This window comes from Bacillus rossius, chromosome 10, assembly GCF_032445375.1.
Source record: "Bacillus rossius redtenbacheri isolate Brsri chromosome 10, Brsri_v3, whole genome shotgun sequence".
Classification (NCBI taxonomy): Eukaryota; Metazoa; Arthropoda; class Insecta; order Phasmatodea; family Bacillidae; genus Bacillus; species Bacillus rossius.
The window spans coordinates 33,180,192-33,203,994 of NC_086337.1; the positions used below are offsets into that span (position 1 = coordinate 33,180,192).

Genomic DNA, 23,803 nt, shown 5'->3' on the forward strand with positions numbered 1-23,803 from the left:
ATTAATGGAAAATAATGTTTAATAAAACCTGTGGAAAACATAATTAAAATAATTTGTTGTAGTGCGGCAGAGGGACATGCCACACCCGGCCGGATCCTTCCGCCGGTGCAGCACTCGTTGCATGGTGTTCGCCTCGTCGCACGCACTGCACTTTGATGCGCGCACGAGCGCGTTCGGTGCACACGTTTTTACGAGACGTTGATGAGGCATAGCGGTCTATGCGACAGAGGAGCATTGGCGGTCGGCGTCAGTGTAATAATCTTGTAATTCTCGTAAATGTGTCGCAGTGTCTATATGTAAGCGCGGCCTGGCGCTCATCCGCGTCGCGAGGCGTGGCGCTCTCCCACGCCGGCCGATTTCCCCTCCCCTCCCCCGCTGCCCGCGCGCGACGGCCCGCGGACGAGCGGGGAAGGGCAGTTGAACTCAGGACTCGAGCAGCGGCGGACGTGCGCTCCGCTCCGCGCTGATCGCGAGACGGGTATATCGAGCTCACGGTACGGCGACACCGCCACAGTACGAGCATTCGCAGCAGCCACGCTGCCTACGTCGTGCCGCCCACGCGATTGGGTGTCCGAGTTACGAGTTACGAGTTACGTCACGAGTCGGTCATTATAGGACGCGTAAGCATAGTTACGCACCGCTGAACTTTCCTCGACATTACGAGTCAGTACAAAAGAACCGCGCATGCATCACGTGTCTCTGTGAGGAATATAGTTACTCATTGCTGAACCATCGCCGACGTTACGAGTCAGTACGTAAGGGTCGCGCACGCGTCACGTGTCTTTGCGAAGCAGTTGATTGTCAGGAACTTTGTTACGTGGGAGAACTGCCGGTACGCGTCGTGACGAGTAGGCCGTACGAGACGGTCTTCGGGAGTCCGGGTCTTCGTGAGAAGGGCGCGCACCCCGCGACGTATCCGTCAGGCCGCGGCAAGCTCTCGGAACGCAATAAAAGAGCTCGTGGGACGATTAACATCGAGTGGTCCTTTCGATCTACCTGTCATTCTACCTCACCATCCCTCCAGGTCCCGCATTTCCTGGTCCCGGCCACGTCGACCTGGACCCACACCTCTCCGACGAGAGCAGTACGGGCATAACAGACATTTCTAGTAAACAGGGAAATAGGGACCAGAAGCCGAGGGACGTCAACTTTAAATAAAAACATGACTTGTACTAATTACTACTACTGACTGGCTACTGTACAACTGGGATCACATCCCTTAAGGCAACTGACTACATCTCTTATGCACACGAATTCGCAGTTCCCGCGAAAAGCCTCTTAACCCAGAGGACGCCGAGATGACGTGGTAAGTAGCCGAAGTCAGAGTACTGAGTGCGGCGATTGCGGACAAAGCTCCTTATTAAAACGGGCGCTAGGGCCCTAGGGAGAAGGAGGGGGAAGGTTCGGCTTTGGACCGAACATATTCGGAGGTGCCCGACGTGGTCGCCGCCACGACTTCAGTTTTTTTTTGCGCCAAAGGGCGACTCCTGTGGTCTCTACCGGCAGGAACAGAAAGCAACCTACAATCGACTATTACAGGCCGCGAGGAGGAAGCATAGGGCCTTAAGGAGTGGTGGTGCGCTCTGGCGGCCTCAAGGGGAACTAACGGAGGCGGTGAACTGAACCGCCGCCAGGTGTCACTGGCGTAGTCTCAGCTCGCTGGCCACGAGGGCCGAAGTTGCTTTTTCTGCCGCTAGATGTCGTGGAGGTCTCTGTAGGGAAAGGGAGAATGTCCTTGGAGTAGGCCATCGTCTTGGCGAGGTTCACGTCAGGTCACTGCTCTTAGCATAATTTCTCAGAACTAAGGGGGGGGGGGGGAGAGAGAGGGGAGGGTGGACATAAAACGCCACTAAGCTGGGAACGGAGGTCCACTGGAGACTCGTTCGTGACGAGACTCGCTACTCTCAGCAGGCCTCTAAGAAGTAGCAGCTTGCAGGCTAGAAGCTGCTCTATGCAATTTTGGTCATGCAGGGAATTAATATTACAAACCCGGGACGTGACTGCAGGCGAGAGAAATTTCAACCGGGCTGCCCACGTCCACATTAGACTAGCAAAATATCAGATTGGCCCCTGAGAAAGGTGCTTCAGTCCACTGGCACAAAGTTTAAGTACGTATAGTACACCAGCCTAACAAAGAGTAAATCACCCCTTTAGTAACCAGATAAATTGAAAAAATAAAATTTCCAAAAATAATTTAAAATATAATAACAAATTAAAAAAAAGTGTCGAAATGCCTAATTTCCGGCACTATGTATATAGTTACAAAGAGACATTATTACGGGTGAGGAAGTTGGCAATCATGTGAAAAATTATATTAGGAGCGTCTATCAATATTTCCGGAAATTTGAGTGGGAGAGGCAATTGCAAATCTCGTAACCTCTTGAGAAATGTTTCCCGATCCACCATTTGGAGACACTCGAGTAAAATATGGTTAATGTCACCTAATAACGCTCCGCAACCACAATTGGGGATCTCTAAAATCCGTAGTTTGTGAAGATGCGCGTATCCTAAATGAGGTTACATATGTACGTCGATAGAATGAGTGGAATTCTCAGGCCTATTCTTAATGCTGCCGGAATAATTACTCTAGTGGAATGACTTGATTCCAACAGAGATTTGCCGAACCCTATTCTTGAACACTTGCTAGCTAAATTAAGTATCGGAATGATGTTACAAAACTCCCTTGCTGGTGGAATCGCCAATCCGATACAGGTCGAGAGTTTGTTGTTCTTAGGAATTCCATTTGTTGAAAATGGGGGGTCTTTTGTTGTGCAGAGAGCTAGTTATATTAAGTTAGGTACATTTAAAACCAGCAATAACTTCTTCACCTCGTTATATTATGTGATGTATATTCAGATTAAAATACGCGACGTGATAGTAGGCCTACTACCGAGTCGTAGGTTTATTTATTGTGATTGGCAATTCATTTTCTTAAACATTTACATAAGTTATATTAGCAATTTTTCGTTACTTAACATTTTACCTACTGTGCATGAAAAATATGGAAATTTTCGCTGTGTATAAATTGGATACATATTTGTTGTGTGCTGTGATAAGTACTATTACATAGTTTCTGTATAACATAATTCGTTTTTCACACTAAATATTGCAAAAAATGTTTTGATTGGATCAGAGGGCTTATTCTTGATGCTGTCGGAATAATTCTGCTAGCGCAATGAGCTTCTAGTTTCATTCCGATAGACAGCTAAATGCGAATTATTGAAACTGCTATAGTAACTATCGGAATTAAAATTGTCGGGTTGACAAAAAGTCTCTATGGAAGTGTGGCAAAGTTGCTTTTAGTGTTGATATCACAGGTAGGAGACCAATCACAACGACGGAAGGAGCATTTCTCATGAAAATGTGTTAAATTTTTCATTATTTACATCTCTTTCCTTTTAGTTGATGTACATGGAAGTTATGTGTATAAATACATAAAAAAAATTAAAAATTAGTTGTAAAATTACACCCAAAAAATGAAAATTTCTATGACTTATATGAAAAAAAGTAAAGATTTTTATACAGGGAAAAATATTGTGTAATGGAATTGACAACACTATTTCTAGTGGGAGAAAGTACTACAAAAACACAAATATTAACAACAAATTTTATATATTCGTGTTTCTTTAGTATTTAAAAATTTCTTGCCACTTAAAAAGACACCCTTTTTCAGCTAATAATTTTTCCTTAATTAGCTCAAACTCGTATCATAATTTTGTATAAATATTATGCAGCGTGTCATCACCTGCAGTCTTGTGTCCAAGACCTATGGTGTGCTTAGTTGTGGCCGTGAATGAGGCTTGACTTTGCTCTGGGAGGGCGCCAGGCTAGCTCTTGCGGCTAACCGATGATGTCTCGTGGGTCGTCGGCCCCAGCATGGCCCACTAGGCTCGGAGGCTGAGTTTTAATTATAAGCCCAACACACACGACACACTCACATCGCAGTTTAAGCTGAAAAATGTCTTTGAATGATATAAGCATTTGGAAAAAAAGTGGTTTTATTCTCATGTGACATGGTTTACAGGTTTACAGTTTGTATGGGCAAACTACAATAGCTCTTGAAAGAACGAAATGTCGAACACAACTAATTTAATAGTGGCATGCTATGCTTAGTCATCTTGGTAGTATTTTCTAAGAAACAAGAGTGGTTGAAACACGTTGCTCTCGATCTGCAGTGGACATCGAGAATCTATATTAAATTGGCTGAAACAATATTACTTGAAAAGCCAGCGGACGAATGGGTGGCCGATTTACGCACAGTTCTGGATTCGGCCAGTGCTGTAACCTCGAAGCCACATGGTGAAAGGACCACACAGTGGGTGAAGCTAATGGTGGGCGTGTCATGCTCTGCACCATAAACGGTCCGAGGATGTATTGGGGGAATCAGCAAATATGTTACAGTTAATAAGTTATAATTACCAGAAGTACTGTGATCAATGAAATTGTGATGGCTCCCCGTGGATACGACACATCCACCCTGGACCACGGCCTGACAAAGACTGAAGACTGCTGGGAGGAGGCGGAGGCATGAGTAAAAAAAAATGTGGTGGGAGACAGCGCCACCTCTCAGCATAAAAGAACTAAAACTAATTTTACATGAATTGTAAAAACCAAACACTTCACAAATACCTTGAATGAAAATTCTAATGACAAATTAGGTGGCTGAAGGCCTAAAAATATAGTAGTTAATTTTCAATGTAACATGAGACAAAAATGGAGATCATCTGTTTCTTGAAATGACCACTCCCTTTATTTTTGAAACTTAGGAAACACAAACAGTATGGAATAACATAATGATTTAAAAGATGAATTATGGCGAACACGTTGCACTTATTAGTTTTTTGTTTATTAAAACTATGGCTTTTCTGACTCGTGTGGTCTGGTTAGAGGGTGCATTACTCCAACAGGGGAATAGTACTGGTAGGGTAGTGAAAAGGGTTTACTGCTGCAGGAGGTACGATGTCAAACGCCACCATTGAAGAAGCTTGATCTTAGCCCGTAGGGTGCTTACACCCTCATGGTAGGCCTCTGGTGGCTGCAGCTGGTAGGACTCGCACTCTGCTAGAAGGCTGTACCACGGTGCGCACTCGGGGGCACAATCGCCGGATGGAGCCCCTGGGATGTTTCCCATTGTGTAAGTGCGTGCTGCCCCAGTAACTGCAGCTGCAGTCAAGCCAGAAAGCAGAATAGTTGCACCTGCAGGGGCACTAGTGTGTGCCACCTCGATGAAAGCAGTGGAGGTTGGGCTGAGGGTGGCTTCGTGGTGCCTGCAGCGGTGCAAAGCGTACCATCTCGGTGAGATGGGTCGAGGGGGGGGGGGGGCTGCTGTGGTGCCTGCAGTGCCGTAGGAGCACCACCTCGGCGACAGCAGCGTGAGTCTGGCCGAGGGGTGGTGTCGTTGGGTCTACAGTGGCGCGAGAGGTTGGAGTCATTGTTCTGTTATAGTGTGGCTAAATGGCGGCGTTGTCTCACTCGTGGGGAACACATGGAACCAAGGGCGCAACAACTAAATTTACAAAGGGGGGCAATATACCTTTTTATAAAGAATCATCGATCCCCTCTATTGAAGCGGGGGGTCCGGGGGTCCTCCCCCGGGAAAATTTGTATTTCAAGGTGGAAAATGGTGCTATTTATGCAGTTTTATTAACTAAAAATTGATTACACAGCACTTTATGGCCTCAGGCAGTTCTGGACGAATAACTGTACTGGCCTCTACTGTCTTGCGCGCTTTTGGTCCTTGCACATTTCACAGTGTTTATTATGTATACCTATAACCAAAACCGTTAACACTTATTGCAGTCCGTCTAAATATTATCTAAAACTTTTATCTGAAATTTTTTTTTCTCGATACAACTAACTATCAATGCCAAGGATAACAAAGAATCCAGTAGTTGAAGTAAAAAAAAAAGTCATAATTTACTTACCATGTTCACTTCAAATGTTAACATTCTAAATATTATTTAAAACAGTTTTTGTAAGGTCAACAGTTACTCCAAGGGGTTAAAAAAAATGGGTTTCAAATACAGAAAAAAAGTCATATAATTTTCTTATCATGTATACTACTATCACATCCTTTCATTTATTATACGCTTTCTTTTCTCCGAAACAATTCTTATCAACCATTTATTCCCGCAAGGAGAAAAATTAACTCCTTAAAAGACATAAAAAATAATATGTTTTCGAATTTTTTAAAATTTCTTATTATCTAAAATTTATTTTAAAACAATTGTTCATAGGCAAAACTTTATTACAAGGAGTGAAAAAATATGGTTATGGAAGAATAATGTAATTACACTTTGTAAGCATAGTATAAAATCTTTTCAGCAGTTTATAAATTTCCTTAATATTACCCAAATATTTTATTGAAAACGATTTTTTGATGATTGCAACCCTTAGCTCAAGGGGCGAATATATTTGTTTAATGCTTAGCCTATGGGACAAAATGGGTATGTTATTTTTGAAGGATGTTAAACAATCAACCCAGTACAATACTTACCTAAATAGAAAACATTCAAAACATTTTTGTTGCATGGTGTATGCGAATTTTTACAATCGTATAACAGATAGAGTGTTCTGTAGATTTAAGTTTTTATAATATTCGAGAAATTTCTAGCATGCTGTACTATGTGTGTGTGGTGGTCTTTACTTAATCTCCACTTGGGTTGTCACTTTCTGTAAATACAGAAAGTATATGTAGTGTCTCAATCTAACACAGTTGTGTAAAAACAGATGAAGAAACATACATAAATATAAAATATGACATATTGTGTTATGTTGTTTTTTTGGTATGGCTGCAGCTAGCTCTATGCCAATCGCATAGCTCTGCACCTAGCTCTATATCGATCAGCTGATCGGTCGCTCCACTGCAACGTCTGTATTATTTTTAATTATGGGCGCCACTCTTATGTATATAATGTCAGGTGTTTATAAAGAATAAATAGGATTATACACATAAGAGAAAATTAGTAAAAGTTTCAGGACAAATAGTTAGAATGTCGAAACAAAAAGAATTGGGATATTTTACCATACATAAAACAGACAATAAATTACAAACGTAATTTCTAGGTCGTATTTAATAAAACAATAAATATTCAAATTAGTAACTTGACATATGGCAACTAAATATGTGTTTTACCATACTCAGGAATTAGGTTGCACACATGAATACATATACAAAAGTCCGTTTTATCCCGTTTGTAAAGTTCGTTGTTTTCAATTTAGGTGCGGCGAAAGATGAATAAATTATCATATATATTTTCAAAGTTCACTTCAATTAAAATTGTACCTCGGCGTAGTTCATTATATGTGTCGGCAAAACACCGTGAGATCCTATCCCGCTTAACCTCTGGGTATAGGAATTGGATTGTGTATTCAGAGTAAAATTAATTAAAACACGTCTGTCTTTAGTGTGTTGACGTAATTTCACGTATTAATTAAATGTTTTACGTTTGTAGGGAAACAGATATGACTATTTTGTTTCGTAGGCACGGTCATTTGCGATGGAGGAAATCGAGTCAGATATTACGTATTTTCACTCCTAAGATCGCATCAGTTCTGATGCGCCCTATAATAATTACATATAATTACTGTAGACGTCGTTTAGAAACATCCTTTTTCTTGGATGACCTAAATAGCTTCGTCGAATTTCATATTATTAAGGGATCCAAACCCCGGCGATTTTGACTGTGACGCCACAATTTTATAACCCTCTATTCTTAATTTTTAGTTCCAAACTCTTCATTATTGCAACTCGGCCTCTGATTGGCCGGAACAAAATCACCGTTAACGTAATTTAACACTTTATAATAAAATCCGACTTCTCCCAAAACGTCTTGAAGTGTCAAAACGTCACAAATTTAAAATGTTATTTTTCAACAATAAACACTCTTTTATATAAAATCAGTGTCAAAAGCTGAAATCACCGTTAAAACCAATAAGGCCCTAGAGGGGTCTAGTCAAATGATGCTTAGTTGTCAGCTGGAATTATGTCAAGAATTCCGACACACGTAGAGACGTTCAATTGCACAAAATAAATCGTTCAAACGGAAATATATAAACAAACGACGATAAATATAATAAAATGTTAGTAAATAAATAGTTTGTTTACATTATGTGCGTGAAGTAGTCATAAATGTAACAGCACAATGCTCCCTCCTGAAGTTTCCAGAACACACACATATACATATATATACATATATATATATACATATATATACATAATATATATATACATAATATATATATACATTATATATATACATTATATATATACATTATATATATATAAAGAACTTGCGCGTGTAGCTGTGCCGAAAAGGATGTTTTAAAATAAGTATGAGTGTAATGAATTTTTTCTGTAGGATAACAAACAATGTAATCTTGTCATATGTGATGTAATGAAATGGATTGTATAAAATTCTATTAATAAATCTTTGGTTTTCTTAACAATGAGAATCAAAATATTCATATCTAAATTATCTTGCAAGATATATCAGTGAGACAGACGAAAAAAAATTCACACTCATTAGGAAATTTCAGGGAAACGGTTAGGGCGTTTTAAGTTTAAAATATTCTGCATGCTCATTTACTGTTAATACTGACATTAGTATATCTAGGGGAAGCAAAGGGGGCAGCTGTGCCTCCCCCCCCCCCCGGCCCACTATTTTCATCTTTTTCTGAAGTGAAAAAAATATATATAAAGCAAGGAACAATGAGCTGTGGTTAGAACATTTGTAACTAATCCTCACAAACTATTACTAAAAAATTTTTTTTAAATAGTTTTTCTTCCTTTTGCTATTAATTATTATTATATGATAAAAGTCGTAAAACCCATGATATACGCCTTTGTAAAGCGATATTTAATTTCAAACAAAACAATCTATTCTGTTTGGTGCCTCTCTAGTGGAGATAACTTTTAGAATCTCACATAAACTATAATTGCACTTTATATGGTAGTGCAATTTCTTGATGTAATGAAATTCATCACGTTGATACCAGGGGAATACCAGTGCTAAAAATTCAACAAACTGGATGTATATTAAAACAGAATAAATGCATGTCACAGAAAAACTTTGAAATCTACAGACTCACATGAACACGCTCAACAATTGCAAAAACATAACATAAGATATAATCTGTGACCTAATATCAATCACATCTGCCTGTTAGGAATATCCCAAAATACATTTCTCCCCCAAATAAATTATTATACTGTGCTGTAAGGACCAACACACTTGTAAAAAAGCAGCTGGTCATACACGGCAATACAGGCTAAATAAATATTAATAAATCAATAGGAAATTCTGGGAAAATAATAGCGAGTTTAGATGAATAGATACTAGTAAAACATTAAATATCTTGTATGTAAGTCATAAAAGGTCATCAATAATTCTGAAACTGTACACTTATCAGAAGTATTTAATAAAGTACATTTAAATTGCCCAAAAATCATTTTTAAAACTAATTTTATTATTTATAAAATCAAAACATTTTGGTGTCTTGAGAATGTGTATTTTATTTTTAAATTGCCTCTGTTTTTTTATTATTTTAAATTTAAAACTCCAAACGATGGAGGATTGCAGAAATTCCAGTAGATAAGTTTAAGTCTCTACAAATTATTGAAGACATGTTGACATGTTGATATATCACGCACTTTCTTTTTTAATACTAGTTATGGGTCAAGTCATTTCCATAATTCTTCATTAATACTGAAATTTTTATTAAGAATGGGATTATAATCAATATCTTCCCAGTAATGGGACTTAATATTCAATAAAATCTATATACAAAAAACAAAATTAACTCGAAGACAAAAAGAACTTGAAAACAATATGAACTCGGAATTAAGACGAGCTCTGATATGGGCGAAGGCAGTGCAGATATGCCTGGTTACTTAGTTGCACAGCGAATATCTCATTACAGTCAGCATATCAAGTATGAAATATTTAATATTTACCTTTACACTTCAAACAAAATGAAAATGTTAAGTTAAAATAATTGTACGTCGTTGGTAGACTAGTATAGATTTTCAAATATTTAGATAATTAAAATATACTTGCGAAAAGAAAAGAAAAAAAAAACAATTTTGTGATGAGAAGAGCATACATAACGGTTTTTATTTCCTGCTGCTTATCTTAAGTTTAACGCCATTTTTAGGCGTCAGTATGAACGATTTCGGGTTCAGCTGCAGAGGAATCTCTGTGTCTGTGGCTGTATCAAACTGATACTTAGACAGCAGCGCTGCCAATCCAACCTTGATCTGCAGAAGGCCGAAACGAGAACCTGAAAAGCAAAAGTATATATTTAGAAGAAGAAAAAAGGTGGGTTGTTTGTAAAGTCGGTTTACGGACGATAATTTAACGTGATAATGTCATAATAAATCATTGATGAGAAATTGCATACTTTTTAATTTTCAGATATTATTTACAGTTTCTGCAAATTTAATTTAATTAAGTTGTTTAAATATAATCACGAACAATTAGTTAAAAAGCCCGCCTTAATCTGTTTGATATTATAGAATATTTTCTCGCACGGTGGTTGGCCGGTTCTTGCACGCTCGTCTCAGGCGGAACGTGACCATTTTTTCGTCCGTGCAGCCGGCGTTCATCGATTTATAAGACGTTATCACGTCAAAAAACTGGGGAATAAAGTTGGCGCGGTGTTGAAGTTCACGTCTCAAAGTGGAGGTGAATTCACTGGAATGTTATAAACGATAAGACTTACCCAAACACATGCGCGGCCCGACGCCGAAAGGCAAGTAGGCAGGACTGCGGGTCCGGTGCTTGTTTTGGTGCAAGAACCGCTCCGGGTCGAACTTCTCCGGGTCGGGGTAGTACTTGGGGTCGTGGTGTATCCCGTAAACGGAAACGAAGAGGCGGACTCCCTTCTCTATGGGCTCCGAGGCTCCAGGGAGGTTGTACGGCAGCGTGCACCCGCGGGTCAGGACAGCCACTGGAGGGTACTTCCGCAGCGTCTCTGCGGGCAGACAAGTCTCACGACCAACCTGCGTGTCACCGCGATCTTTATCTCGCGTCATTTACTTCATTATGAATCAGCAACACAGAAATGTGAAGCAAAACTGGACTTAAGAGTTCCTGTTTCCAAATACGGGACATCGCAATTATTTCGAACAACTTACAGAAACAATGAGTTATCCAAACGTTGAGCTGATAATTTTAACGATAGCTTAGAATATCTGGACCTGTTTTTAAAATAAAAAAATATAATTGGAAGTCATTTTGAATTCTTAATTTAAATGCAGTTAAGTAACAATTTTATGTATGTATGTGAATATATATATATGTTTCATTAGATAAAGTAGAATTAAAATAGATGATGCTATTTTTTTGGTCCCATTGTTTTGGTTATTTTAGTGTCTTTGGCATGTGTTTGTCCTAATAATTTAGGTATGTTTGTGTTGTCCTATGTTCATTATTTTGACTGTCTCTGTACTTAATGCATGTGATTATCCCTTTACTTAATGTAATGTTTAAGTGCCTGCCTATTAAAGGCTATGCTATGACTGTTGGCAGGCACACAAATAATAATGAATAAATTCTAAAAATAAACAAATTCATTATGCATTTGATTATAAATACAAAGCTGTATAACTCGTTTGTCTTGTGGCCAGTGATAATTCAGTTGTTAAAATACTGGTTTGTGGGCTTATGGCGACATCAGTGACTTGGTTTGTGAGCGGGTCTCAAATACCAGTTCAAATGAACCATCGCTGGTGGTGGATACAGAATCTCGCGTAAGAGGGCAGGATGCTTGGGTTCAAAAACCAATGTTTTCTTCCCGGCTTTTCATAGAAATCAACATCCCCCCCCTCCCCCCTATGTAGGTTGTAACCGGGAAAGCCCTTCAGAAGCATTTGGACCTGCCACTAATTATTATAGTAATTTAATTTTTTTTGTGTCGTTCTAAGATCATCGCACACCACGAGACTCCCTGAATGTTTGGCTTTTCCAACTCTACAAGGGGCCCGCCTACCTTGGTGCACATACGGTGAACAGAGATTCGGGAAAAAAAACATGCTGTTTTTTTTTGCGATGTTCGCGAAAGCAATATATACCGGTGCATCACGCGGGTCCGCCATCTTTTCCAGATTTATGTGCCGTCTGATTCAAACGTCAGCACCGTGGTAACACACCCCGTTCAACTCACGAAATTACTCCTGCCGTATGCCGTACGCCGAGAGCCTGAGACCGTTGCGCAGGTCTGAAAGCACACGGCGCGGTGCTGCGCTCTCACCGTGCACCACGGCGTCCATGTACTCCATCCGCTGCACGCACTCGCGCGTGATGGCGCAGCCGCCGTCGTCCCGCGTCGACCCCGCCGTCGCCGCCGACAGCGCCGCGTCCACCTCGCTCCTGAGGCGCTCCTGCACGCGCGGGTTCAGCGCCAGCTCGTACAGGCAGAAGCCCATGGTCGCCGACGACGTCTCGTAGCCGGCCGTGAAGAACACGAAGCACTGCGCCGCCAGCAGGTCGTCCGTGATCTCTGCGCAACGCGAAGCCCGCACTGCCACGCCGCCGCCACCCTCTCCAGCTGAGAAGCCTTAAGACTTTGAATATATATACTGTATAGAAGTCGCGAGTGGATAGGATTTACTCTACGTTTTTCAGAAGCGTATGAGAGCAACTTGGGAACTTCACCGCTGCAGTGCGCTGCCGTAACGCCCTGTATCGTCTTAGTTGTTATTTACACGTTAGAGCGCAGCCCTGTCGCCCACTATCATTCCCCGCACCCCCCACCCATCATTCACTGCAGCTCAAGTTCGTTCAACAGGAGGGGGAAGGGGTGTTTGAAGAGTTCGACACTTGTCCGCTAGGGACCACCACAAGTCGATGCCCTAGAGATGGTGGCGATTGCAGCGGTGAATTAACCAACTACCTCAAAACCGTATTAGAAATTTTAACCTGGGCTGGCGACTTCTATACAGTATATATATACAAAGCCTTAATATGTACATCAAGGAAAGCCTACAACTCGCGTAGTTTCGGTTCCCTGCGAGAATTTCCGAAGATTTCCGAAGTTTTGCGTTTCGGTACTAACGCCACTTCAGCCGCTAAATCAGAAGTTTCCGATGAAAACAAGCATGTTGTGACTGACCTAAACCTAACCTAACACTTCGATCATTTTAATTTCAATTTTTGAGAGAAATCCGAAGTTGCACGAACGTGGTAGGGAACCGAAACTACGTGAGTTGTAGGCTTCCCGTACATCAAGTTCTGTCCCTGCCCGAACACGCCCGAATATTCACCTTCGGCCAACCTCGGGATTTTTTTTTATGCAGGAAAAAAATGAATTCAAATATTAAAAGTGGTCGGTCAGGTTAGCTAGCTACATTAAAACACTTTAAAACACTACTGATGGTTAGTTAGGTTAGTATAGCTACATTAAAATAAAGAGAGAAATATATATATATATATATATATATATATAAATAAACCCGAGGTTGGCCGAAGGTGAATATTCGGGCGTGTTCGGGCAGGGACAGAACTTGATATACATGTTAGGCTTCCCCTCTCCAGCTAGGCATGCTTGGAGATGGCGTCGATGTATCGATACGTCGAACATCACGATACGATAGACGTAAATATCGATGTTTTGTTCCGAAAATATCGATTTGTAATAAAATCGTTATTTTTTTTCAAGTTAAAAAAAATTTTCATCAAAATAATTTGTAAATAAATCGATTTGGCAGGAAAACGTAATAAAATTATGGATCAAAGGCTTCGGAAAGAACCAAAATTAATATTTACAGAAAAGAGAGAAGAAAAAAAAAAGGAAAATATTGGAGCTCACAGTAGGTAAGGTAAGGTAAGTTGAAACATTGCACTGCAGAGAAAGGTAGACCGGTGATCTAGACGTAGACATGTGGACCTCAGACAGATAAGTATGTAATAATTAACAATTCATAACATTTACTAAAAAATAAAAGTTGGCGAAGGAGAAGTCATTGTTACATGACGATAAGAGAATACCGAATACAAATAAAATAAAAAAAATGAGCTAGTATTTTAGTACTCGCCAGTGATGTGTAAACGTCTAAACTCGGTAACGAGCAGATTCATTTGTTCTCATGTTGCAAATAAACCTTTAACATGAAACTCGGACAAGAAGTTTAACGTAGAATTATCTAAAATAATTTACGAAAATAATTATTAATTTTAGGGAAAAACAGTACATTTTTTCCTCTTCTTAAAAACTAACTATAATTCTGTTTAATTAGATGGAAATAACCTAACGTAACCAAACCCAACCCAAACAGGTCAAGTTATATATTTTCACTTCCTAACATTTTTCTCAAATTCGGTGCATTTGATGCGCTTCGGATAGTTTCGTAACAGTTATGATAAAGTTCGTGCGCTTGTGTAGGCAGGGTGGCTTAAAAATTATCAAATATGTCCTAATGGTTGGCGAAAAAAAAATATTTGTATAGCGAAAAATATTAAAGCACAGTAATTTTCATTCAAACAATTGACAAGTATAAAATAATAAATAAAAACATGCAAATCAATGCCAGAGTCGAAAAGAAAAAATAAAATTTCCTCTTGACACAAAAATAGAATAAAGGAATCATATGTTTAAATGAAGTTTACGCATACCTTGTAAATCGGCATCGTTGGTAACAACACACGAGCTAAAACTTCAACATGCAATAATTATTAATATATTACAGGGTAGTATCACTATAATAAAGTTTAATTTGGCACACCAATACGTTTGGTAAACCCTGATGTTTATGAAAGTGACTATATATGCGTTAACATGGCTAAATGTGGGTGCACCATATTTGTCCCACATTTTCGTACATCGAATTCCGTTTTATTTTCACGAAAACACTCCTACCAAATGCCGTATACCGAGAGCTAAGATGTTTAAACATTAAAAATTAACAAATTGAAAAAAATGACTCAGTTATACAAACTTTTGCTTGTGAAAGCCAAACGTGTTTTTAAGTAATCTAATTACAAAGGCTTAGATGTATCAAGAACTCAATGTTATATATACTTAAATTATATAAAAAAGGGGTAAAATATTTGATAGTTTGATAACCAGATTCATCGAAAGTTGATTTTTATTGGTATCGATATATTTCAAACCGATATATCGATGTATGGATAATATTACAATATGTCCAGCCTGACCCCAGCATGCGCCGCCACCTTAGACTGCACCGGCATACCCGCCTGCATATTAGTAAATATGGGTTAAAATTTTGTATGCTAACTAAAGTATGAAGGAGCGGGCCTTACCGAAAACCTTGTCCTCTTTGCCGGTCCCGGCGTCTCTGAGCTGCTGCATCAGGCCTTCGTCGTCCTCGTCGGCGCTTCTGTCCTCCAGCACGATGCCGTCCCTCTTGAGCCGGATGAGCTGCTGCAGGAAGTCGTCCCTGGAGACACCGTTCCTCTGCCTGTGCTCCACCATGTCCCTGACCACGCGGCGGAAGAAGCCCGTGACCTCGGTGTTGAAGTAGGAGAGCCGCAGCAGCCTGCCCACGGCCGGGTAGTTGATGATGGTCAGCCGCCGGAGGACGAGCCCCAGCGTCGTGGCGAACACCTTCCTCCCCATGCGCCGGAACTCCGAGTCGGGGTTCCTCACGGAGTCGATGGCCAGGCCGAAGGCGCACGTGCCGATGATGTCCGTCGTGTAGTTCCCCGCCACGTCGCGCATCTCCACCGAGCCCCCGGCCGCCGCGGGCCCTCGGAGGCCGTCCGCCATGTTGGAGGCGCACTCGGCCATGGTCGCGAACATGCCCCTGACCTTGGAGGCGCTCAGCGTAGGGGTGATCCTCATCTTGAGGGCGCGCCAGCGCTCGCCCTTGAGGAAGATGAGGTTGGTCGAGTCCACCGGGTTGTCGCGCTCGTCCACGTCCACGTCGCGGTCCGCGAAGTGCGCGAAGTCTGCGACGAGCACCCTCCTCACGAACTGCGGGTCCCTGGCCAGCAGCAAGGGCTGCCGCGACTGGAACAGCCCCACGAAGGGCTCGCCCTCCGCGGCCTTGTAGATGTCGGCGAGCACGCCGGCGATGCCGCGCCTCATCAGCGTGAAGTCGCGCGTGTTGCCGAACAGGAAGCTGGGGGGAGGCACGTGGGCCACCCCCTTCCTCTCCCAGTACTTGTACTTGCGCTTGAAGCTCACGTACACGTAGGCGGCGAGCGTCGCCAGCAGCAGGAGCAGGGAGCCCGAGAACACGCCCATCGCGGCTTGTTTACTGGTGAGGACCCACATTTACTGCTCAGATGCACTCAAAAACATTACAACCCAAGTTTGTTTTTAAATACTTCCAGGGCGGGAGTTGGCAGGTGTGTAAGACGATGTCTATCTCCGGCGGAGCGAGTGGGAGGCTGGTGACGTCACCGGTGAGGGCACGAACCTGGTGAATCCTCTGAATAGTGAGAGTGAAGAGAAGAGGGTGAGTGGCTCCTTTGGCGAGCGATAGTGGGCGACGAGATACGGACTTCGCGCGCGAAGATCGGAGCATCGGGGGAACGAGGCACCCGGGACGAGTGAGTGGTGCGAGTGAGTGGTGTTGGGACCACAGTTTGCGGTAAGAGACTAACATCAGAGAGACACACTGTCGAGCCGAGCTCCAGTGGGGAGAGCAAACGTGGACTTACGGATTGTGATATTTTTTTGTGGATGGACATTTAGATTGTTGTAATTAAAGAAACAGTCTAATTATTAGTTAATAAATAACTCCGGGTTTTAAAATTTCCGTTACTATAACTATCTTAACTTTAATAAAACATGTTTAAAAAAAGGAAAATAAAAAAAAATAATTAACAAAGACATCACCATAATAAAACGACTAACACATTCTCTAATAATCATTTAAAAACATCAATTATGAAATTACTTTTCCTCATTCGTAGAGCTAAATAACTAAGTGCACACTTACCTTTGATTTGCAAAAAAAAAAAAAAAAAAAAAAGACGTTTGGTATTCGCACAACTTCTACCAGACAGCTTACACGCCAATGAATGAAATAATTACATTTTGTCACACTATTTTATTTCGTGGAGATAACGGCACTTGTTTTGCCAGACTGCTCAGTCATGCTGGTAAACTTTGCACTACATAGACAATAGACCGGGTTCTTTTCAAAAGATGGTTTAAAGAGATAAGCTATCGTGTGATAAGGGGTGAAATTATTTATAAACTCTTTTCTAATTGAATACACACGTTTCGTGGGATAATTCGAATTAAAATACTAAAACTCAGTGCCGCTTCTCGAATAAATTGTTAATAATAATAATAATAATAATAATAATAACCTTTAAACACTAAACACTTACAATTGTCATATTTTTTTCGTTTAGTAGGATTCGATAGTTTGCACACTTATCATTTTAATTAATTGTGGAATTAAAAAAAAATTGCTTTAAACTACTTCTGCAATCAAAACTTTTTTTTCACTACGTACAAGATTTTACTTACGAATATTAAACGTTACTTTAAAACTAAACAATAAATATTCATTTCACAAATGGAACATTTGAAATTATTGAATGCATGGGAGATAACGAGCCAAAGTGTTCACTTGACGAATGTTGCACTAGGAATTTTCAACAGACCAATAAAAGAGACGGCACTTATGGAATCAGGGGAATAAATCCAGTGTTGTAAAATAAAGTCAACATACGGACAGATGAAATGAAGAAATGGTCCCCGGCACAGTTAATTTACACAGCGGACTTGGTTAAGGGACCCTAGTCAGGGGTGCATTTATGTTAGGGAGGCGGATGGCAGAATAAGTGCGAAGCTCGCTAGTGATTCTATCTCGGTAACGTCTCTAAGCGTAAGGCTCTGAACTGGCGCGCAGTATTCTTTGTCGTGAATAGGGAAAATATGAGATTCTAAAGGTGACCATAACATTATATGGCGGAGAAATGAAAATAAAGGTGTAATTTTAAGTCCCTTGAATTCTTCAAGAATCTGCACCGGATGTTTCATGCCTGTAAATAAAAATTATTCTGAAAAAAAAAAGGAAGTCAGACATTTTCACTTTCCTAAAACTACAGTTTAAGAACGAAATCAGGAAACAGAACTACTCATCTGCCCTTAACGTGTTCGTAAATGGTTTTCGTGAACAGACACCACTCAGATATCCTGAGCATATTTTAAACGGCGTGGTTTATTTTTAAGCTCTGTACATGGTACTATTTAAGACCAGTTTGAGAAATTAAATAACAAGATAATAATACAATATAACATACTCCTCGCATACCCTTATCGGGATAGTATCTAGGAAAATTTAAAGATTAAGAGCCATTAGAAGTAAGATGGGAGTAAGGTCACTCGGAATTAGAACTGGTGAAAAGGACAAACGACTTTACACGAACGTATATACGAGTAAATATGTGACTGATCTGTCGTTGGCTCAGCGGGAACTGTTTAACGTCCAGTATTGGTGAACATTAATTCGTGGGAAACAACCTTCTCATTCTATCTCGTGTTGTCCCCTCACCACCATGCTGCGAAAGGCAGCGTGAAACCACAGTAGAAGTACCTTGCCGCAAAAACAGATGCGTAGCGGCGTAACCTGTGGGATAAAAGGTAAACCCATGCGCATAGAGAGAAATCAGACGTGAAACGGAAACTAGACAGTCTAACACAAATCGGAATCGAACAACAGTTCTGCAAAATAAACTAGAGCAAAAAAGTGCGCCACGGCAGCAGAAAAATCTAGGATACTTAGGAAGACGCATGGTCTGTTGAGTCAAAGTAGGGGAAATCACCCATTACCAAAGATAATCTCACTCCGTTAGAAAAAAAAAACTAGTTTGGCAAAGAGGTAGGATTCAATCAAGCAGAAGCATGGGGAAGAGACCGAATAGTCGAGAATGGAAAACGTAGGACGGATAATGGAGATGAAGTTCAATGTACTTCTATGTATTATCAGTAAACGAAGAGTTTACGTTAAAGCTCTCTGAACAACCTAGATACGAGCAAATGCTGGGCATCCAGGAAATGTAAGGCAAAGTCAAACATAATTTTTTTTTTCAGTTGAGTAAAACCACATGTTAAAAGGAGGACAATAATTATTTATATGGGAATTATTGTTAAGTGGGGGGCTTCCATCGTAATGTTAACCAGTGATTTTATTAGGACTTAAACATCATTTTACATGGCGAGGGGTTACGAGATTAGAATGGAGCATCAAAGGAATGCATGGCCGGGGGTAATTTTGAAAAAAAAAAAGGGGGGGGGGGAGATACTTCTGAAAACCCACCGGTTCTCGAGAATTTCGGGTTCGACAGTCGTTGGGAACCAAAGTCCGGATCAATTTGGTGAAAGGTGAGACATCTGATTTCACTGTAATTTTTTTTTTGTAAATAGACCAGAAATGTTAATGTAACATTATAGATATTTGAAAATTGGTTCGTTTATATGAAAACAACTGTATCACTAAAAAATAGTGTTCGAAGTAATATTAGGTTCAGATTATTTCCCGGGGAATTTATGCTTTATGTTGTCCCAGAACCTCCAATAGTTAAAGGTAGGCTATTTGTGAACCGTTCCAGGAATAGCTTTACAATATTAACTTCGCAGATAATACAACAAAATAATGTCAAATTGTTGAACAATCTATTAAATTATCCACGAAACAGCAGTTAAAATAATTTGTAATAAATTCTCAGTATTATTTCTAAAATCGGTTTTCATACATGTAAAAATAACCATGGCCATGTTTTGTACAAAGTTACAATATCTTTCTTGTGGTATTAAAACAAACCTATTTCTTTAGCAACTAGTTTTCAAAGGCATATTTCGTAAAAGTACAGAAAATGTCTTTTCTGCCTCCCTAACCAAAGTGATGGGAGATAAAAACTTGGGTCACCGACTCAAGCGTTCCTCCAAACCAAACTGAGCCATGCGCAGGTTCTCGACCCGATACAGCACAGCCGAGCAGGGCACTTGAGCGACCATGGCCGTCGATGTTTCTAAACTTCAGGACATGTGCAACACAACACATTAAAACGAATTTTTTTTTTCCATAACTTAACCAAAACTAAGTGTATCTTGTAAGAGGGGTCCGGGCAAGGGAGGGACCTATATGCGTCTCAGAACCGAAGCCCACACGCATGGTCATTCTGGGATTAGCCATGCAGGGAAAGGGTTGAATGGACTGTGTGCTTTGTTCGGTTATCGACCAGCCATGGCAGCGATTGAAGACATGACTAACTCCCATATTTTAAATCTAGACTTAGAACTATGTTGAGTTTGGCCTAGGTACATAAAACATGTATGGACACAGGTAAAACCCTGGACATAGGGGTGCAATGAGAATACAGGATACAGAGGATGGTCCGGATGAAGAGCTGGTCGGGGCAGAAACGAGTCTGCCATGCCGTGGAACGAGGTCCGCTTTCATAGTTTGTATCCAGCACTGGGTTTAAAACGAAACTTTGTTAATTCAACACCCTCAGACGCTCCCGTGTTTTCAAAGAAGGTAACTTCGTATACATTGTGAACCCAAGCAAGAAATTTACACCTTTTTAATTTATACGGATCAGTAAATACCTCGAAAATTCGCGTTATTATTTGAAGCCACGCCGTAATGCATACACAAAGAAACATTTGGTGCGATGTTAATATTGGATTATGGGTATTTTCACACATCCTGAAAGACAAGGAGCCAGTAACAACGTTTTTCAGGCCGGCTCTATCATAAACATAACTTATTATGATCATTATTATAAAGTTCCCCTTTTATAAAGTTAAATTATTATTATATTATTATCATTAATATTCAGTTAACCTTGTAATGCAATAATTTAATTATCAAGATGATGTGTTTTACCTTTTGTAACAATTAACAATGATGTACGATATCATGTTTTCTTTTTCCTTAGTTAAAATAGTAGAAGTTTTCGATCTCAAAAGAAAAGACCTACGAAGCAAAATAAATCAAAGCACGCCTATAGATGAAACTGCATATTTATTTATTAATTTAAAGTTGCAGATACATCAGTCTCCACAGTTTTTTCAGGGAGGCAGTATCTTTTTCTTTGTTTGGCCTTAAGTGTCGCCTCTGAGGTTTAATGTTTTATTAGCCTGTTTCTTTTTTAAATCGCAGCCACTTCCAAGATAAATTATTATTCCCTTAACTATATATATATATAATAGACTCTAAAGGCCATAACAGCGAAGCTCGCGGTGGTCTGCGAACTAACGGCGCTAGTAGTAGTAGTAGTAGAAGCCATGACTAACATAGCGTTTAATGGAAGCGTCGTATAAAAGTGAGCATATTTTTCAAATTCTTTTTAGTTTTAAACGTTAGTTACAGTTTAGGATTTTAAATTTATTTGGGAGCTTTATAGGTGTTAAATGTATAGCAACAACTTGTAACTTTGCCGCGATTGTCAGTTAAAAGTTAAGAATGCGGATCCCAAATAAACTGGGATCTCCCATGAGAAAGCATATTTTATAAGTGCGTATTTAAATAAAGAATATTCCTACGCCTTTACATTTTATCACGTTCACTACCACTATGTTAATCAAATAACGTCTTACTCAGACCAAGATTTTTTCTGATACATCCCACATAAATTAATAGTGACACACATATGTGACAGTGGTTTCTAAGCAGAAACTGTGGGTCACATTATGGGGCAGTCAGTAGCGAACGTAATCTTCAAGTAAGTGTCATACTTTGAAATGTGATTTTTGAGATCCTGTAATTCTTTTTAATAAAAGCAAATTTTCAACTCTAATTTTACTGGTATTGCAGCTAGCCATTTTTTTTTTACTTTCAATCGGATTCTTAGGCACGTAAACAAACTAAAATAACAGTTCATCGGTCTTAAGTCGTAACCTTCATTACCAGGCCCAATACAAGACTGAGTCATTCTCTCTCATCACTTCAACTTAACTGACGAATGCGGGAAAATATTAAGGCATTGGTACAGATTATGCATTTAACAAGCACCTAAACAAATAAAAAAAAAAATAATCTAGGGGAAAATATTTTTAAAATTGAGACGAAATTACGAATAATATCATATTATATACGAAATGTCCATTTAACACAATGTTAATAATGGGCTGAACTACTACTAGCGCCGTTAGTTCGCAGGCCGCCGCAAGCTTCACTAACAATAAGACACGCCAAGGCTTAGGAAAGGAAGTTGTCAGATCTATTTATATGACCGCGGCCCCGACCGCCATATTGTATTGCCTTGTCCTTTGATATACTGAAAATAACTGAGGTTTATTGTACTTTTACAAGTATCATTATTTGACTTCCTGCCAACAAAACTGTTGACACTACTGAATCTTCCCACTCGCCGTATTCACGTGCTTGCTTTCCGAACGCACCCAGACGCCATTATAAAGGAAGCCGTCGTATAGTGCGCAGGAGGCAACGTGCACGTTGCACCGAATACCTGAAGTCGTTAAGCCGTCGACTGCCGATGTCCTCCGCACTCGGCTGGAGATAAAGTTTCCACCCCAGCCATCGTCGTTATGTCGGGTTCGCTGCAACACTATACCTATAACGCCACAAAGCTCCCGTGCCCCACCCACGGGAAACCACGTGACTTCCCGTTCGGTCTAACGGCTCACAGAACCTCCGCAGCTGTACGCTGTTTGACGTCGCAGGGAATCCACCGCCTCCTCAACGGGGGACGCACTTCTAAATGAACGGACGTGTGCTTCGTGGTTCCATTTGACCGCGTCTTTTGTGGAATCAAACGCACTGGCTGATCCAGCTTCGAATTTTGGGAGTTGCGAATCACTGAAGTGTTTAAGTAAGTACAGGGCCGATGCGTCCATATAGGCGAACTAGGCACCCGCCTAGGGTGCCAAGTAGCTGGGGGCGGCGCAACACGACACATAACAATATGTTTAACGATTATTGAAACTAGATGAAAATTGATTTTTGTAACAGTTTGGAATATTTATATTGATATAAGTTATTTTTTAAAGTCCACGGTGACCTGTTTATGATTTGTAATAAGTAAAAAAAAAAAAAAAAAAACACAAGCCTGCTTACATTTGATTGTTGACAAAATCTTAGGCTTACGTGATGTATTTTGAGGCCAGGAAAATTTTTTTGGTGGTGTCCGGCTGGGGGGGGGGGGGGGGAGGCATTAGGGTTTTTCGCCTAGGGCACCAATTTACCTTGCACCGGCCCTGGGTAAGTACTGAATACCTCTTCGTTCAACAGAGGATAAAAAAAAAGCCTTCTTAAAAGCTATTTCAAACGCTTTTCTGAGGTCTTAGTAACATAAGTTAAATCAACAAGCAAGCTCTAATACTAAAATACGTGAAAAAAAGTAAATAAAATTTGAAACGACTTCAAAGGTCTTTCCGACTTCAGTCGCGTGAAAGAAGTTTTTCGAGGTTTGTTTTACTTTACAATATGTGGATTCATTTTTGAAGTGGGTAGTTTTACGAAAGTATGAATGAATTGACAACATTCTTGGATATTTCAAACCAATACTATTCATAAATTTTACGATAATTTTTTTTTAACGGCGTAGGATCGTAACGATATTACAGTACATGTTAGCGCCAACTAGAGACCAGGAAATGGCGTAGACGACACGATACAATTGTCAACGTCGTAGTTGAAAGGAGCTTTTGACGGTCTTGTTGAAATCAAGAGATAATGCTACGACAGAAAAAAAAAATTGCGAGCGAGTCTTTCAGTACTCACCAGTGATAGGTAAACATATAACTTCGGTAACGAGCAAAATTAAGTGTTATCATGTTGAAAATAAACTTATAATACGAAACTCGGACACGAAATTTAACTTAGAATTTTTTTTAGTAATGCCAAACGTGA

The 23,803-nt window shown here is 40.2% G+C and overlaps 2 protein-coding genes across 6 annotated transcripts in view; one reads left to right on the plus strand and one right to left on the minus strand.

The window, feature by feature from the left end:
- LOC134535936 (trypsin-like) overlaps positions 1-23,803 on the plus strand; it is a 99,742-nt gene that overhangs the window by 35,606 nt on the left and 40,333 nt on the right. The gene's annotated exons all lie outside the window — the stretch shown is intronic.
- Positions 9,495-22,556, minus strand: LOC134535934 (cytochrome P450 6k1-like). 3 transcript variants are annotated; one of them, XM_063375334.1, is made up of 5 exons: positions 22,401-22,556; positions 15,264-16,222; positions 12,253-12,501; positions 10,723-10,974; positions 9,495-10,281 (listed from the first exon to the last, which is right to left on the minus strand). In XM_063375334.1, exons 2-5 carry the CDS (start codon positions 16,207-16,209, stop codon positions 10,115-10,117), a joined length of 1,614 nt encoding a protein of 537 aa, XP_063231404.1. In that variant the 5' UTR covers positions 16,210-16,222; positions 22,401-22,556; the 3' UTR covers positions 9,495-10,114. The 3 variants fall into 3 exon arrangements, with proteins under 3 accessions (XP_063231404.1, XP_063231402.1, XP_063231403.1); XM_063375333.1 differs by lacking the exon at positions 22,401-22,556 and adding an exon at positions 16,910-17,037 and having other exon boundaries at positions 10,115-10,281; XM_063375332.1 differs by lacking the exon at positions 22,401-22,556 and having other exon boundaries at positions 15,264-16,720.

Bases quoted from the DNA above. Each gene is read 5' to 3' on its own strand.
- LOC134535934 (XM_063375332.1), bottom strand. From the start codon at position 16,239: ATGTGGGTCCTCACCAGTAAACAAGCCGCGATGGGCGTGTTCTCGGGC. The intron at 12,502-15,263 runs GTAAGGCCCGCT...CGCGTTGCGCAG, and splicing joins CAAAGAGGACAAGGTTTTCG to AGATCACGGACGACCTGCTG. The intron at 10,975-12,252 runs GTGAGAGCGCAG...GTCTGCCCGCAG, and splicing joins CATGGACGCCGTGGTGCACG to AGACGCTGCGGAAGTACCCT.